At 42.3% G+C, this 18,185-nt stretch overlaps 1 protein-coding gene across 5 annotated transcripts in view; it reads left to right on the forward strand.

Moving 5' to 3' along the window:
• MLIP (muscular LMNA interacting protein) overlaps positions 1-15,124 on the forward strand; it is a 106,052-nt gene extending 90,928 nt beyond the window's left edge. For all 5 annotated transcript variants that reach the window (XM_054981671.1, XM_054981514.1, XM_054981752.1 and 2 more), the window contains 3 exons: positions 6,792-6,845; positions 11,291-11,450; positions 14,612-15,124. In XM_054981671.1, coding sequence (XP_054837646.1) covers positions 6,792-6,845; positions 11,291-11,449 — 213 coding nt within the window. In that variant the 3' untranslated portion in view covers position 11,450; positions 14,612-15,124. The remainder of the gene's footprint in view (positions 1-6,791; positions 6,846-11,290; positions 11,451-14,611) is intronic.
• The last annotated feature ends 3,061 nt before the right edge of the window (positions 15,125-18,185 follow it).

Genomic DNA, 18,185 nt, shown 5'->3' on the forward strand with positions numbered 1-18,185 from the left:
GAGCTCCATTCATGGACCTCCCAGCATCACATACAGTTAGGCACTTCGTTTGGAAGTACATCTCTTTGAAAGTCCAGCAATATGACTTCTATTAAAGAAGACACAGGTACGGTCTGGTTGCTAATAATATGAAATAGTGTTTTAGAATCTTTATTTGTCCTTAGAGCGACTTTCTGAGATATGCTGTTGTTGCAACTTCCCATGGACACCCATTGGATCCCTAGGGAGCTCCCAGTAGGGGCAGCTGTTAGAGTCACTACTGAAATACAGCCCAGAATAGGAAGTGCTTTCTCTGCCCATAATACTTAAGAATGCCCCCATCAGATGCAGTGTCAGAGTTTAACACTTCACTCCGGTGGATGAATTGAAATCAGGGTCCCTGCTTTGTCAGCATTTTAAAGAGGGGGGGAAATGTGCTTTTGAAGGATGTATTTCCCCCGTTTAAAATGCTAACCTCAGAGTGGTAAACCTCTTTTTGATTAAAGCAACTAACAAAGCTTGAAAGGTTACCCTCCTTCTCCTTTCCCTCCACAGCCTCAATGCAAACTGAGGCTGCAACAAACCTACAATTTATATCTTCTAGATGGGCAGAGATATTTTAGTGCCTTCAGGCTTGGAGTGGAAAGAATCAGGTTCTGACCTCCAGTCTTGAAGTTTGCTGGGAGATCAGGCTGTCAGGCAAGGCAGCCACCACCTCTCATGTGCCCTACCTCAAGAGGGTCGTTAAGGGATAAAATGGAAAAACAGGGAGCCGTGTGTGCGTCCCTGAATGTGTCGGCAAAAATGCAGGTATAAACGTACTAGATTTGAGGAGGAAAGAAACTATGCCGGGGGTGGGTGTTAAGTCATTTCAACAACATCCCTTTCATAGGTAAGTAATCTTCTCCCATTCTAGCACTATTATTGAATCACAAAGGCTGAACAATAAACTAAAGATTATACAGAAAAGGTTGGATGCATACAAATGATGTGAAATTCATGATATATATTTAACTTCTGTCTGTTTTAAAAACATTTAAACATCCTTGTATGACTGGACTAACAGCTGTACTGTTCTTTATAAGCATCTCTTTTAAAAAAACTTTCCTTAGATTTTGCATTTTAGAAAGCGTTTTCTTTTCAGCAATGAAAAATAGCTCTTTCTCCGTTAGTATCTTCCATTTTAATCTTAAATGAACTCCTGACCTAATAATATAGTGTTTGATTTAACCAGATTAGCTTTTCATTGCATTAATGTTCATTACACCACTACGCAATGAGACTCGCTAAGCAGAAACAACCTCAAGCCAAGCATGCCTTCCATTTGAAGGCATATGCACAAAACGCTTTTGAACAAAAAAAAAGTGATTCTTCGCTTTGAAGACATATTTTCAAAGAGAACTTGGTGTATTAACATGGTGGGATAAAAATGGGGTCCTTTAAGGCTGAATAATATGATGAGTTTCCTTTAAAGTTAATCATCAAATAGCTTTTGTCTTGGGGTTGGTTTCATATCAGCAAGGCAGAGGAGGTGCTCTTGGGCAAGTCATGAAATCCTTAGCATGGCCACGGCTGGTCCACACCAGTACATCCATTGAAGGCTCTATCAGTGGACCTTGTCTGGCCCACTAGAGGTTCTGTCTGTCTGTGCTCTCTGTATCAACCGGGGGTGGGGGTGGTGCTGTGCAAATGCTCAGAGTAGAAGACTGCTTTTCATCAATGCTTCTAATTGACTGTGTTCTGAGGGTTCTTCTCAGCGCTGCCTGGGGATGGTCAGACAGCTGCATGGGTGGTCAGTGTGTTGTCATGCACTGTGTCTCACATGTCACATGCATTGTGTGTCTCTTTGATTCCTTGCCTCATGCCCTACCACAGTGGGACTTATGGAGCCATTTATAGTATTCACAAAAAGTTGAAGGAAGAGACTACCCTTTGTGTCCTGTGCACTTTGCTCAGTGAATGTCGTAGCTGTTGATTATATTGTATTTAACTTGCATTGTGTAATCTGACTTGGATCTCAGTGAGAAAGGCACACAATAAACAAACAAACAAACAAACAAACAAACAAACAAATAAAGGGGAAGGCAGCCTGTTAAATTAATGGCAGTCCCAGGTTAGGCTAGGTGTATTCTTATTTCTAGAAAACTATGGGAAAGTGCAATGTTGCAAAATACTATTTGCAGAGGCCTCCGTGTTGCAATGTTTTCTAAAGAAAATAAAGCTTATGTGATAATTTTTCAGTCTAGTTTCCCCAGTTCCGCTGACTAATACAGATTATGGTTGCTTTTTAAAGCAGTGGATGTTAATTATAGCAGATACAGTCCTAGAGTTCTGCAGGGTTTGGGGATTTGGATTCCTACATTCTTCTTTGTAATTACCATCTGTTTATCAGGAAATATAGTTGCAGAGAGTAAATGATCATAAAAATTGTCTGATAAGTGAAACTTCTCAAGAGGGTTTCTTTATACATACAACCTGGCTTGTATAGCCAAAGCATGGATGCCGACAGGCATAATGTGAACAACACTGCCATATTCATAACGAAAAGGTGTTTATTATAAAACTAGGAATCTGTAGAGCATTTAAAATGTTTGAAAACATCTGAAAATGGAATACAGATATAAAAGAAACAGAAAAATACAAACGTTTCTACACCGCCTGGAGTAACAAAAAAAATACAAGTAGAATTCTAAAGCTTGTTATATCCCTTTGCCTGAAGCTATTTCTAAGATAATTTCAGGCTGTGCAGCTTGCTTCTAATAGAGAAGCAGCAAAAAAATCCAGTCATTCTGGCTGGGCTCCACAATTCTTTGAACATCATTTAAAACCAAGCTGCTGGTCCTGTGTCCCAAACAAAAGAACCAATTATTTAAATATACCAGGGAACTGAAATGTACATTTTGAATTCCCTGGCAAATGTATACTTTTTAGCCAATGAGAGAGTGATCCAAAATGGCCAATAAGAATGTTAGAAGAACCCTGGAGGGCTGACAAACCGGGCACAGAGGGCAGGGCCTTCCCCTGACATTGCTTCCTAGGACACTGCTTCTGAAGTTAACTGCCTCTGTATATGAAGCCTCCTCATACTCACCAGGGCTAGTCCTCTTTGAATCTGTCTTACAACTTTTTAAAGCTCAGGTGATGCAAAAGACCTTTTCTTGCTTATGACTATCATTGCATCCACTGGCAGCGAATTCCACAAATTAACTACTTGTTGAGAAGAATTTCATTTTGTCTGTCCTAAACCTGAGTCCAGTGAGTTTAGTCCAGTTAGTCTACCCCATGCATAATTTTACAAACCTCTACCATGGCCCCCATTCGCTGACTTTTTTCAAAACTGAATAGTCTCTAACTCTTCAGTCTTTCATCATATCATAGACAGTAAAGCACAGTAAGGTAATTGAGCCCAAGAACCTATGAATGATTGATCGGTAGTAGTTTATGGATGCTGCCCATCCATCTAGGTGCAGGAAATAGGAACATTTCAACAATCAGCAAAACACTTATGCAAGGAATTTATAGCATAGCTAGAAGGGGCTAGACAAAGGGAAATGTCCAAATTCATCTAGTTGGCAAACAAGCTGGAGAGACATTGCCCAAGCTTCAAAAGAGAGTCTGGAAAAACCTTTCCAACTTTAGAATGGCAATTAAGAAACCACTACAAAACAAACCCCTAGCTTGGATATGCCAGGTGAGCCTGTTCTTGTCAGATCTCAGAAGCTAAGCAGGGTCAGCTTTGGTTAGTAATCGGATGGGAGACCTCCAACAAAGACCAGGGTTGCAGAGGCAGGGAATGGCAAACCACCTCTGTTAATCCCTTGCCACAAAAACCCTACTAGGACTTGCCATAAGTCAACTCTGACTTGAGGGCTCTCTCCACCACACACAAAATAAAGCAAAAAACAAAGTTCACTTCTTGTGACGGGCTGAACATTTTAATAGACTATTATACACAAACATTTTGCAGACATTAATTGCATGATTTTTCTTTCCTATCAGGAAGAAATGGACCTGTGTGTCTCAAATGCCTGGAGCATGTTATTATTTAAAGAGTCAAAAGGTTAAACAAACTAATTTAATTAAAAGAAAAGGACAAGCACAGTTGGTTGCTGTGGTTTATGCCAACTGATGGGCTTACCCCTTGATATAAATGCTATACAGCTTCTGAAGGGACTGAAAAGAGCACATTATAAATACTCTTCAGAAAGCCCCAGATTAAGGCTCTGACAGCAAGGTGATCTATAGAACCATAAAAGTAGCAAACACAAACACAGCTCCCTCTTTTATGATAAAGGAACAAAGATCTCATTAATCTGTTGTGCAATCTTTGTTAGTCACAGCCCTTGAGTCAAGAACTATGGCAAAGAATAACTAGTTGAGACAGGAGACTGAGACAATTGGTTAGTTTTTCAGAGTTAAGTCATATATTTTACATTTTGACTTGACATACTTCCTTTTTCATAATGAGCTAGATAATTGTTAATGTTCCCTATCTCTTCTTTAAAGAAATGCAACAGTCTTTTCAGTTATTATGGTTTTGGCAGTCCTAACTCAGAATCTCTCTACACAATACTTTTGACACATGTTCTTCACAAGTCGGAAGACGCAATGTTAGCCGGGGACAGATTCTCTCACAGCTCTCCACTGCCTCTGGCATCTCCCCTTCTGGAGCCTTTGCCCTGCCAAGGCTCAGTTAATTCAAAGTTTTACGCAGCAAAGGCAGCAGGGTAAAAGCTCCAGCACATGGAGGCAACGGAAGGCTATAAGAGAATCCATCCCCTCCAGAGCAACCTTTGCAGGCTCTGTCTTTTAAAACTACATTTCCTGACTAACATTGTGTCTCCCAACACTTGACAGATATGCACCCCGGCATCTTGTGTAGGGAGAGAGAGACTATCACTTACCAGGAGATCATGGTAGCTGTGATTCTGCCCCCCCCTCCATATCCATGATTGCCATTCAGTATGGTACTTTAAAGCTCTGATACATGCAAACACATATTTGCAACAAACCTGGCTTTCTGATCTCATGCCCTATTCACACAAAATGGTAATGATGTGTTGTGCACTTTCCTGGTATGTAAAGTAGGAGCGTAAAAACTGTAATGACTGCAAAGAGCTGCTGATTCATATCATTGGTTTATCAAGGTGCCTCCCTACCGGTATCCCGCCAGGGGGGCAACAAAGTCATCTGCCCCCCATAAGCGCTGTCACCAGAATATGATCAAACTATGGCCCCCAACCACTCCTCTTGGTTTGTTATGTTCAGATTAGGGAAATTGGAGGGGGCCACCATCTGATATGCTCTTTTAGGTATTTATGTATTTATGTTTTTTGTATTTTAAATCTTATGTATATATATTTATATATTTTAAAAGTTCATTGAGCATTTTATTTTACCCCACCCTGAGCCTGTTCACGGGGAGGGGGGGGGGGCTAAAATTCAAATAAATAAATAATAACAGGGATTGATCCTGGAACCTTCTGCATACAAAACAGATGCTTAACCAGTGCACTACATCATCACAGCTATGTTAAACATACCACTTTTAGTAATATTTCCCACTTGTGCAGTCCTTTCACTATTTTTAAATCATCATCATGTATGCTGCAGGCAATGTAACATATACAGTTTTAATTCTAAGGCTGATGTAAAAGAAATTTTTTATCCCTCCTCCATCCCCGCCCCATGTAAGCTTACCCAATATTGCTGCTTTTGAAATGTCTTCCTGCTGGGAAATAGGGAGCACGCAAGATAATATTAGGGCATGGTATATCAAACTGGATCTTTTCCATGACTCTGTTTATACAACTGATGGGTCTGCAAGGACTCATGGGGATGCATCCTCCCCAACCTATTGCAATTCCCCCTCCTCCTTTCACAATCACATCCTACACCACTTTGCTCCTTTTCTTGATTCCTTCCCTCACTCCCACTTGCCTGTCTCATCCTCCCCATCCACTCTTTTCCTTCCCCCTTGCAGCTCTTCTGATTTTGCTGTTTTCTTGACTCCCTCTTGTCCCCATGTCCCCTTCCTCCTCCAGCATCTTCAGTCTCTGATATGCTCTTTGTCTCTTCCCTGGGCAGAGGCTGGTCTGAAATGCTGTCCTGAGCTCCAGCGCTTGTGCACCCATTTTGACTGCCTCAGTGGCAGCAGCAGTTCCCTTCAAGATGGCAGTTTCTGTGCAGCCACAAGGAGTTAAATATGCTGATCATATTTTGGGTTTTTTTTAAGACCCCTCTTTTATTTCAACTTTTTAAGATTTTCTGCAAGGCTGGAGTGATTCTCAAGTTTGTAGTGAAATGTTACTCATGTGTAAGTGGTCCTGATTCTCAGATATAAGTATCCACAGATTGGGGCCACTTGGCTATCAAGTGCTAATGATATAATTATGTACGCTATTTATTTCTACTAATATTTGACATTGAAAAGAGGCAGTTTTGGGGGGTGGCACTGTTGCAGTGTTTCTTCTCCCCACCCTTAGCCCCACATCTGATAGCCTGACCCTCAGTAAAAAGGATCTCCACAGTGTGTATAAGTGTGTCTATTGATGTACAGAACCTCAAGGAATTCATTGTACACCCACACTCCCAGGATCTCTGCACCATATCCTAATAAGGACATTTTGCTAATGACCAAATGTCTCCACATCAAATCATGAAGTTGGATCATGAAGACCTGTTTGAAAAAGCTGAACAGTTATTTTTTATCACATTGGCCTCCCTTTCAACATACCAAGTGTTTTTACTGTATGCCAATTTGGCCTACGTGTGTCACGTGTTAACGTTCTTGCCGTTTTAATCCTTTGCAGCCCACTCATCCAATAGTGCCTATTCCAGAAAATGAAGCACTCAGCTCCAAAGAGGTAATGGCAGTTCAGTTTCTAAATGCATGCAAGGTTATGAAAACTGATTTGTTTTTGTTAGCTCACTGTAGAGGGTAAAACCAGCAGAAAGAAGAAATCAAGGCAAATGATGAAAAGTGTTTTATTTAACAAAGCAATATGTTTCCCATTCACAAGTTAAATCCTTTCAGAGGCGTGTCTTTAATAATTCACTGTCATTTAGGTGTGCCATCGAAGCATGTTACTGCTTAACCTGTTTCAGTTTAAGGGAAAATCCTGAGTTTTATTTTGGTCATGAGAGGGAAATGGCAGCTTGGTGTTTTGGTCTGCATCAGTCAGGGGTCAGCAAAATTTTTCCCTGACAGGAGCTGTTTCTCTTCCCCAGGCCCCTTTGACAGGCATCATACAGCTACAAAATCTCAAAGGAGGTCTGAAGAAAATAGTGGAGATGAGCAGTTTGTTACAAAAAACAAAAAAAGAGTGGTGAAGGAGTCACCATCTTCTTGGAAGACAAACACTATGAACTGTGATCTTAGATAAGCAAGGGCTTGTGGAGAGGGGGGTTACTCAGTCGGGAAGAAACACTGCATAATTATTGGTTTAGCAAATCTCCAGGTTGCCTTTCCTTCTAAGGAATTCCCAGAACTAGCTTACACAGTTAAAGAATACAATTACATAACTAAGAACATAAGCACAATCATGCTGTGTCAGATGAATGGTCCATCACATTCTGTTTCCTGTTTCACATAGTGGCTTACCAGGTACCCCTGGAACACCAACAAACAGGATGTAGATGTAAAGACCTTCTGTTGCTGTTCCTCATTTGGATGTTTACTCCCTCTGCACATGGAGTTTCATTTAGTCATTATGGCTGACTAGGGTTGCCAAGTCCCCCCTGGCAGTCAGCAGGGGTGAGAAGATATACTGGGTCACAGGGGGCTTACTGGCAACATCATTAAATCACCAGTGACATGGTGTTACTTTTTTGAGTTTTGGGCAAAACTCTATGGTTTAACTATAGAGTTTGGCCAAATTCCAGCACTCTTCTGGAAATGTGCTGATGTCACTTCTGGAAACACAGGGAATGACATCACTGCATCTGAATGCTGCCCGCCCCCCATTTCCCACCATTTTTTCTTTCCCTGTCTAGCAGAGCAGCTATGTGAAGCACCCACAGAAGCAGGTGATCCCTTGCCACCAGCAGGAGAATAGTAAGCCTGTGGCTAACAGCAATTAACAGACAAATGGTGTAATCCTATGAAGAGTTATGCCACTCTAAGCCCATTGAGAGCTAGTTGGTGTAGTGGTTAAGAGCAGCAGGACTTTATTCTGGAGAACCAGGTTTGATCCCCCACTTCTCCACTTGAAGCCAACCAGTTGTCTCAGAGCTCTTTCAGCCCCACCCACCTCACAGGGTGATTGTCATGAGGATAATAATAATGCACTTTGTAAACCAGTTTCAGCAGGTGTTAAGTTGTCCTAAAGGGCAGTATATAAATTGAATGTTGTTGTTATTATACTGGAGTAACTCTTCATAGGATTGCACTGTTAGCGTACATGAATTTGTCTAATTCCTTTGAAAGCCAACTAAACTAGTGCCTATTGCTACAACCTGTGGCAGTGAATGCCATTCATTACTTTGATTGAAGAAGTACTTCCTTTTCATCTATTGCCCATCAACTTCACTGAGAGCATACAAAGTTCTGCTATTATGGGAGAAAGGAGAAAATGTTCTCTCTTTCCTTTTTTCCACACCATGCACAATTTTATAAACTTCTATAATTCCTCTTCCCTTTAATTATCTTTTCTTTAATTTGAAAATTCCCAAATTCTTTAACCTTTTAATAAAGGGAAAGAGTTGCAACTATAGATGGGCACGATCCCCAAAAAATTAACGAGCCAGCAGATCGTGGTTCGGTGCTGGCGACAATCTCGAATTAACGATCCACACCAATCATCTCCCGTTCCCGAACCGTGGATCGTTGATCGTCGATGCCAAAGTGGGGCACGCTGGTATTCCCAGCTATGTGGGAAGGTGGGTTGTGGCGGCGGCCAACTCTCTCAGTCTCTCTCTCTCTCCAAAGGCTAGCAAGTAGCAAGCAAGAGCTCTGTCCCACTCCACTGCTCGCAGAAAGTGAAACCCAGCCTGGGAGACCACGGCTATTTATAAGCATGGGTCCCATTCAGCAACACAGGAGGTCTGTGTTTGGCTGTCAGAGCTGCCTATCAGGGTTTGCAGGGATGAGATTGGAGTTCCCATGGCTACAGAACACCCCCTTCCCCCTCCCGCCCCTGGGTGTCTTCTCCCAACTGGTGACTGCTTTGCTGCTCTGTGGTTGGAAGGAAGCCCTGCTGATCAAGGAAAGCTGGGCTTCCATTCGGGTTTCCAGGGCGACAGAAGGAGGGCAAACAGAGTTCAGGCATTCCCCTGGCTCCGTTGCCAGGGGAATAGATTGCTGGCGCCTGAGTGTCTGGATCCCCGATCCAGGCCTCTCCCGACCGCTGGATAGTTGGCCGTGAACAATTACGATCCGCCAGATCACGATCGCGCGATCGCCATTATCATGGGTTTTTTTCGTTCGTAATGCGGATCGTGCCCATCTCTAGTTGCAATCTCTTGATTGTTCTGCCCTTGGTTGCCCTTCTACACACCTTTTCCAGTACTACACTATCCTTGAATTAAAAAACAAAACTAATCAACTCCCCAGAGACCCAGTCTCCTTGAATGTGTATACCCATGTTTGGCAGTGAAAACAATTTACAGAACTGACTCCTGTTGAGCTCTGAGCAAGCTTCTTGAAATATTTACACAGGGCTCTTTACTTACATTGCCCAATGAAAATGAAAATCTAATAATATTACTCTTACAAAGTCATCTTTAAAATATTTCTAATTTAGTTTCGCAAATGGTTGATTTGGCTTGAACAGTAATTATTCGTGATATGCAACAGACTTTTCCATGAATTGAATTGAAAAATGGACTTAAATGATGATCCTCAGAAACCTACACCAGCAGAGCACTTTAACAAAGCAGTTGGAGAAACGTAGCATGGATACAAGAATGCATTAGGATCCTGACTGGGGTGCTACCAGACATACATGACACAAATGACATACATGACATACAGACATACAAACATAAACGACATAAATAAATAAATATCGAGTGATCTCTAAAACATCTTGTCTTTCACCAAAACTGGAAATAAATCACTGGCGTAGCTTCTTTGGTGTAATAGACTTCACATTTCATGAGGGATAACTGGATAACATTTTAGAATTTCCTTACATGCCTAAGAACGTGATAATTCAGTTTCTCCTTTTCATATAGACTAAGGGTCACTCTAGATGTTACTACTTTTATGAGTTTGCCACAAAGCCAACCCATGCTCTGCACAGTCAGATAGCAGCTCTGGGGAATGGCTTCTATAAAAAAGGAGAGCGCAAATGGGCTTGGAAAGCTGCCACCAGGGAGGGAGGGCTCCTGCCTTTCTCCCAAGCTTTTTTCCCCATGCAAAAATAGTGCGGAGAGGAGTCATTTCCCCATTTCTGCTGCACCACATAGAGGTATGGTGTGCATGTGCAGCAGCAGAAATGGGAAAACTGTTTCCCTGGCACTGTTTTTGTCCCAGCCATTCCCCGGAGCGGCTGTGTGACAGTGCAGAGCGCGGGTTGGCTCTGTGGTGAACTCATAAAAGAACTAACGTCTAGAGTGACCCTCATTTTTGTTGGACTGCTCAAGACCTGTGCCACTTGAAAGACTGGTGTGTCCAATATTAGATTACAGAGACATTAAATATACATTTTAGATTCATGTTCTTTGAGCCACAAGAACTAGAAACTTGTTTTTTAAGGAAGCTCAAGATATAGAGTTGACTACTTGAATTAAAAAGTTAAAAGTTATTTCAGCATGAATTCACTCTTCTCCTGTTAACTTTCATTTCATCCCCATCTTCTATTGATCAACCTGTCCTGAATTTCATACTGCAAGATAGAAATATCTCCTTTTGTGTTTGCCCTGTAAAGTGGAATGAACGTCAATGGCCCTAATTATTATTATTTAATGTAGATTTGAAGTCTGCTACATTCCTTGGTCTCCTATTGAACAATCATGTGTCCCTGATTGAGTCATGGGTGTCTTCGTGCTTTGAGCCCCAAAAAAGTGAGCAGTGAGCTGCCTATGCTGTGCCAGTTTTAGAGTATTCCAGGTGTAGAATGCGCCACACGGGGCTACGGGGAGGATGCGTACTAGAAGATAGAAATGGCATGATATGCCTTCTATGTGTTTATTTCAACAAGACAAAATAGTAGGAAAAATTGGATGGAAAATTGGATTGATATTTAAGCCTAATCATTTCCCCCCTGATTGAATTTTTAATGCCAGATCTCTGTTTTCAAGAGCAAACAAAAGCATCTCTGTATTATGTTCAATATAACAGCATCTTTTTGAAATTCCAATTTTGCAGCTTCATTCTGCTCGAATACAAAGCAAGGCTCATCTGCCACCCCACCAGGAAAACAAAGATCAAAGCAGAGGAAGTTTTGCAGACTGCGCACTCCCTCACAGCAGGGCTCCTTGTCTACTCAGAGGAGACCCAGGAGATTTTCCCGCTAAACTCAACTAAGGTAAAGACATGATTATTGTTAATGATAAGCCTATTGTTGTGTAAACACAGCCCTTTCATGCATATTTACAAGGCAGTGGTGTTTGAAGGCATGAAGCTGCCTTTTACTGAATTAGACCATCACACCATTAGACAGCAGTGGTCCTCCAGAGTCCGAGGCAGACGCCTTTCACATCACCCACGACCTGATCCTTTTAACAGGAGATGCTGGGGATTGAACCTGGGGACCTTCAGCATGCCAAGTAGAAGCTCCTTCACTGAACCCTGCCCCCTCTCCTGTTTGTTACTACCAGCACTGTGTAGCATGTTAAATCATGTTGTCTTTTCAGAGTGAACACACACACACACACAAAGCATACAAAGAAATCTCAAGATGAGTAAGGCACAGAATGCCTGTTGTCCTTATAGACATAGGAAGGCAGGTGGCATTTCAGAAGGAGATGATAAAGGACTTCTTAAGTACTTAATATTTTTCATCAACAAATTAGTGCATTCTGAACTTGTAGGGTCTGTTGCCCCACAAGGATTTTCCCCATGTTGACAGATGGAAGCCTTGCTGTATTGTTGTGCCCAATTGACGTGGCTCCTAGGTCTTTCCCCAATGACCCAGAAAAAATAACACCCACATTTTCTACAGCTCACAGGGAGAAAGTATGAGGTATCTGTAAGCAGAGCATCCATCTGCTTGCAGCGAATACAGAGAAGAAATGGAACTAACCTCCACTTTCAAAATGGTGAAGCTAAGCTCTGCATTTCTCCTTTCAGCCCTTTTAAACCTTTTATACTTTCCAAGCTGTTCCATTGTGGATCTTTACACCATAGTTCAACAGGGAAAGAGGAAGTTGCCAGGCCACAGAAGAGCACAGTGCAATGGTTGGCAATTTTGTTCCAGTGTGACAGATGGAAAGGGGTGGTGGTTGAAGGCAGCAACAGCAGATAGTGTTGCAAGGACAGGACATGCAGACACCATTTCTGCCTACTTCTACACCAATCACTCCTGCTTCTGCTGCAGAATGCCATTTATGATCATGGGACTGAAATGGCCTTGGTTGTTCTAGTGGATAACTCACACCAGGACATGGACATGGGGATTACAACCCTCCTAAATCTCCATGATCTCTCAGTAGCTTTTGATACCATCAATCACGTTATTGTTCTGGAACACCTTTCAGGCTTGGAACCAGGACGCACTGTTTTGCTGTGGTTCCAGTCCTACCTTGAGGGTAGGTTTCAGAGTGTAGTACTGGGGGACTGCTGCTCTGCCCCTTGGCCTCTGGCCTATGGGGTTCCACAAGGTTCTATCTTGTCCCCCCCATGATTTTCAACATCCATGTAAAGCCATTGGGAGAGACCTAAGGTTGCCCAGTCTCCAGGGGCTCAAAGTGGGGGATGGAGGGGGCACAGGGTGTTTGTGGACAGGGATACCTACCTTGTGAGTGTGTGCCATGCACATGCTCTGGAACACTTCCATGTTGCACTGAGAATGATGCCATTTCTGGAGCAATACAGAAGCAACTGGTAGTGTCAATCTAGCATTTGGGGATGATTTTTTTCAACATCATTCCCAGCATGATGCAGAAATGGTCCGGAGTGCATGAGAGCGCACATTGGAGGTTTTTGAACTGTTCCCATGACCCCCCCCCCCAGCCAGGTGAGAAGTGGCAAGGGGCAGAGGCTGGTGAGGGGGATGCCCTGCTCCTGATTTTATGGACAATTGAAGTTCAGGCTCATGAAACTAAAAAAAAAGTACTGTAGCATCTAGAAATCCATTTGTCAGAAAACATGGCAAATCCTTTGTATCCTATATCTCATATAGGATGCAATTAGTCCGTTATCAAAGTATAATAGATCTTTTATTTCTGGAATGTGTGCTCTGAGGGAGATGGAGCCAGCAGAGACAGAGAGATTTTATTTGTATATGCGGTATATGTAGTTCCTCCAAAGAGCTCCGGGAGTGAGGGTACGTTGTTCTCTCTGCCTCCATTGTATCCAGCTGGGAAGTAGGTTAGGTTGGCACTCCAACCATTATAGCACATGAACCACAGAAACAACAAATCATCAAAACTGGTTGTTTTCAGCCACTGGAAAGACACTTTGACTGTCAGAGGAGGTTTAGGCAATCCTTTCAATTCTCCCCTTTTAGTACTCCAGGGTGTGCCCAGCATATGGGAGGTGATCCCCTGAACATGAAGGCAGAGTTTCAGGAAGTGGGGTAGTCTATAATGAAAGAAGGCAGGAAAATCCCAGTTAACAAGCTCTATTGCTTATGGTTTTCATTAAGAAAAAGTCCATATCATTTACTTCTGACATATGCTTTGGCCTCTATTGCCCACAAAACAAGGAATCCATTCTCCTATGTATGTGAAATTTGATGGGCAAGATCTGTTGGGCCAGTGGTACAGTCCCTAAAAAATTCATTGCAATTGTGTAGACAGGAAAGATGTTAGCTGGGGTTGTCATTTCACTTGAAACCAATGGAAAATGAAAGAATTAATACCCAAAAAGAATGGGATTTGGGGAGCAAAAAATGAAAAGAAAATCAACTAATAATATTTGCATACTTATGTCCTAGTATTAATCTGTAGCACCTGAGGTATGTATATCACAAATATACTTGAATATTTGTCCTTTTATTTCTCAGGGCTCATATCCAGACCTACCTATTTTATTTTTGACTCCTTTACTTAGCAGCTGTTATAACATACAGCAACAAATTCAATGAAATTAATTAGGAACTGTGTCCTTATTTATCTTAATTTCTTCTCCCTTTTTAAAAATCTACATAAACTGCCACTGTGAAATTTTCTGTCTAGGAGCTAGATCAGGTATTATGTTTTTTAATTAATCTTGCTTCATTTGCATTCAAATTGCTAATAAGTGGCTTTGAAGCCTAACTAATGTTACAGGCACCTGTTGTATTAATTCGTGCTACATTTTCCTTCATCTTGTTTAGAGATTATGATAACTAACTTTGAAGTTTTCTCATGTAATCTTTGTGACACCCTTGTGAAGTAGGCCAGGACTGTTCATCCTAGATAGGAAATGGGGGAGAGCATGGTATGCTTTGACATTGAGAGAATACTGGCCATACCACGTGCAATGCTCTATGTTCATGGTATACTATGCATATTAATGTGTTATTGTTTTTCTTGTCTCTTTCAGACACACTTTGTGACTCAGTGCCAATTGTGGAGAATACTTACCAGCCTGGTGCAATGCTGGCACAAAATCCAATGCAAAAGTGAACCAAAGTGTTGTATCAGTAGCACACAACACTATTTTGAAATGGCTGTCAGAAGCAAGGCAGCTCACGAGTCTCACAAGTTGAAATGACCCTGGAAAAGGTCAATCTTCCAAAGTGTGTGTAAACTGCTAATGTATTTTGCAAAGTAAAAGAGTTGCGTTTGAGAAAGCCACTCCTATTTTGTAAAGGAATAAAGTTGGAATATAGTGTAGAGCACTTCTTGTGAATCACTATGCAGAATCAGTCTGCGTAAGATCTTTTGTTCCCTCTGAAGGCTGCAGCAATCTGCCAACTGAGAGTTTCTGTCATTTTCAACAATATCTCCTTCTCTTCTGTCCCATTTTTTGTTATGCTTTATTTCTGGAAAGTGTGAAAGTTTATTCAAATTTTGTGGCAACTTAGGTTGGTTCTAATAAAAGCTATTGATACTACTGGTGTTTTTAGATTTTGAATCCTATTTTACAGGCATTTTCAGACAGATTTCTGGCAATAGAGATATTTTCATTATTGTATTAATATACACATTACATATGTATGCTGCTCTTTCTCCAATTTTTTTATTCCCAATTTTATCCTAACCTGGATTAGGCTGAGAGAGAATGACTGGCCCACGTTCATCCAGAGAGCTTCATGGTGGAGGACCCGAATTACCCCGGAAAATCCTTGTCTGATTTTCTAGCCAGGCTGGTTGCCTGCTAATAGCACTTAATGCACCATTAGTTTGTGTTACGTAAAAGAGGTCATTGTTGTTAAGACCTTCTCAAATTGTGCACAAAGATGGCTGAAAGCCTATACTAAAATGGAGCAAGTTTTCTTCCTTCCATACATTATTTATGGAACTTCTTTTTTCCTGACAGTATCAGAAAATTGGTGTGCTGAAATGGAAGAGCCACATTATTCTCCCTAATATGCTTAGCCAGATTTTCCCCTATCCTGTGCTTCAGCTTTCGCCTTGAGAATATTTTATTTCAGCTTTAACTGCTTAAAATTGCTTCTGAGGTTCCAATCCTCGACCTGTTTTATGAAAGCAGATTCCATTAAAATTGGTGCAATTTCATCTCAAGGAATGCTACTGGCGAGAAAAATATCTCCAGAGAACAAATGGTCAGGCTTGGAAGGGCTGATGGCTCATGGGAGGGCAGACTTCGGACTGGGCCAGTACTGTGGACAGTGACTGGTTCTTGGTTCAAGTCCAGTAGCACTTTAAAGACCAAAAAATTTTCAGGTATAAGATTTCAAGAGTCAAAGCTCCATTTAAAGCTTATACCCAGAAAAACATGTTGGTTTTTAAAGTGCTACTGGACTCAAATCTTGCTATTCTACTGCAGACCAACACAGCTACATACCTGATTTTTCGTTGAAGTTGCATTCACAGTTATTCATGTTTTCATAGCGACATTGGATTCTTGTCTCATTACATATGCTGATTTTCTGCTTTTCAAATCCCTGTTCTATCAAGCTAAATACAGTATTGTTATACATTACATCCTTACTTTAAATACTGCACCCACCTTCTGGCTGGATAAAAACTCTATATAGTTCTACTTTTAAATGTATCTGAAGATGGGAGCTTTGACTCTCAAAAGCTCATATCCTGGAAATCTAGCTGGTCTTTAAGGTGCTGTTGGACTCAGATCTTGCTCTCCTGTTTTCATGCTCAACATGATTTTCCTCTCATTCAGAGCAATGTAGTTCATTCTCTATGCGTATGAAAATGAATGAAATCCTGCCCTCAAGTCATAGTTGGCTTATGGTGATCCCCCCTAGTGAGGTTTTCATGGCAAGAGACAGAAATGATTTGCCATTGCCTCCCTCTGCAACCCTGGTCTCCCATCCAATTACCAACCAATGCTGACCTTGCTTAGTTCTGAGATCTGACAAAATCAGGCTCTCCTGGGCTATCCAGACCAGGGCATACAAATGAAAGTGATGGTTAAATATAGGGATGCACAATTACCTGTTGGTTCAACTCATATCCTAAGCATGGATAGTGATTGCATGAGCTGAAGTCCAAGGTGTGTTTATTTTGAATGTGTTTGTTTTCTCATAGCTGCTGGCTCTCCATCACCTCTGTTATATTTGTGACTCCCCATCACCGGCATTGCAATCTGGCAGCAGTGCTGCTGTTCCAACTTAAAAGACATATTATTATAATGAAAAAAAATCATATACATTTTGTGCTGAGACTTACTCCTTTGGTGTACCTCGGTGCTGTAATGGCTTCAAAGCTGTCTGGATCAAGATAAATTCATTCATGCATGTTCTTGCACTGCCTCATGGATATTCTAGTTTATTTCTTTTTGCCCACATCACTTAGGGAATTTTTTTAAAAAAAACTACTTAAAGGGATGCATCTCATCAAGGCTCATCATGCTGGCAAGGCCCTCCCAAGGTCCCACAGCAGCCGGGGGGGGGGGGGTTCCTGCTGCGGGGCCTTGGGAGCAGCAGCTGAAGCCGGAGGACAATGGAACCCCCTGATCTCTTCCCCAATCTCCCTCCCTCAACTGATGCCATGGGAAGAGGCACAGGAGAGGAAGCACTGCTACGGCCTGTTGTATTTTTCCAAACAATGGGCTTTATTGCTAGTTGATAAATAATAGCAGTGTAGTCCAACTGTAAGCATACCTCTTGACTCCCTAAACAAGAGTGAAGTTCCTGGGCCACGCTACAGCAATTTATAAAACTTTTGGGAACTAAACTCAGAGGTGCTTGGGTGGATTTAATGAATACTTCCAACCCGATTTGGTTTCGTTTTCGCGGCCATGTCGGACGCTCCTCTTCGCAGGTCCGAGAGGAGACGTCCGAGCAGCCTGACCGGGCGGTTGATCTGCAAAGATTAGCCCCCAGGACTCCCAGGGAGGGAGTCAGGGTCTGGGACGCTGCGGGAAGAGCCCTCTGGCAAATCGAGGCAGGGGGTAAATTGCCCGTTTGTCCCCATGGAGGCCAGCAGACGTGCGCGGCACCTCACGTGCTGCCGGGCCACGGAAAACGGCAAAGAACAGGACTAGGCGGAAGCCTGTAAGTAAGCGAATCCCTTCTGTTATTACCAGCGTATGCGAAGGAGTGGTGGGATCTGAAGTTAAGAAGACTCGGATTTCTTCCCCTTCGCTGAGTTTCAGAAGGTTGGCGGTCCCCGCCCCCCTAAAATGGCAGCGAAAAAGCAGAGTCCCACTTTGGGCAAGTCAATTTCAGCTGCCCTGCAGGGAAAAGCGGAGTCGCTCGAGGAATTGGTGAAAAGGTCGGTCATCGAAGCCATAAAACCCTTTGTTGACAAGCTGAATGAAACAGATCAAAGGGTGGGCTTAATTGAGAGCGATGTGAAAGCCATTAAGGAAGCAGTGGGGGGGGGCAGAGAAGTCTGCTCGGGAAAATGCGTCACTCATGAGAGCAACGAACAAGGAGCTAAAGCTGGTGGAAAACCAGCTGATCGGGCTGCAAGTGGAATGAACACAGACTGTTTTGCGTCTCCAGAATGTTAAAGAGGAGGAAAAC

This window comes from Eublepharis macularius, chromosome 1 (assembly GCF_028583425.1).
Source record: "Eublepharis macularius isolate TG4126 chromosome 1, MPM_Emac_v1.0, whole genome shotgun sequence".
In the NCBI taxonomy this organism is placed as follows: domain Eukaryota; kingdom Metazoa; phylum Chordata; class Lepidosauria; order Squamata; family Eublepharidae; genus Eublepharis; species Eublepharis macularius.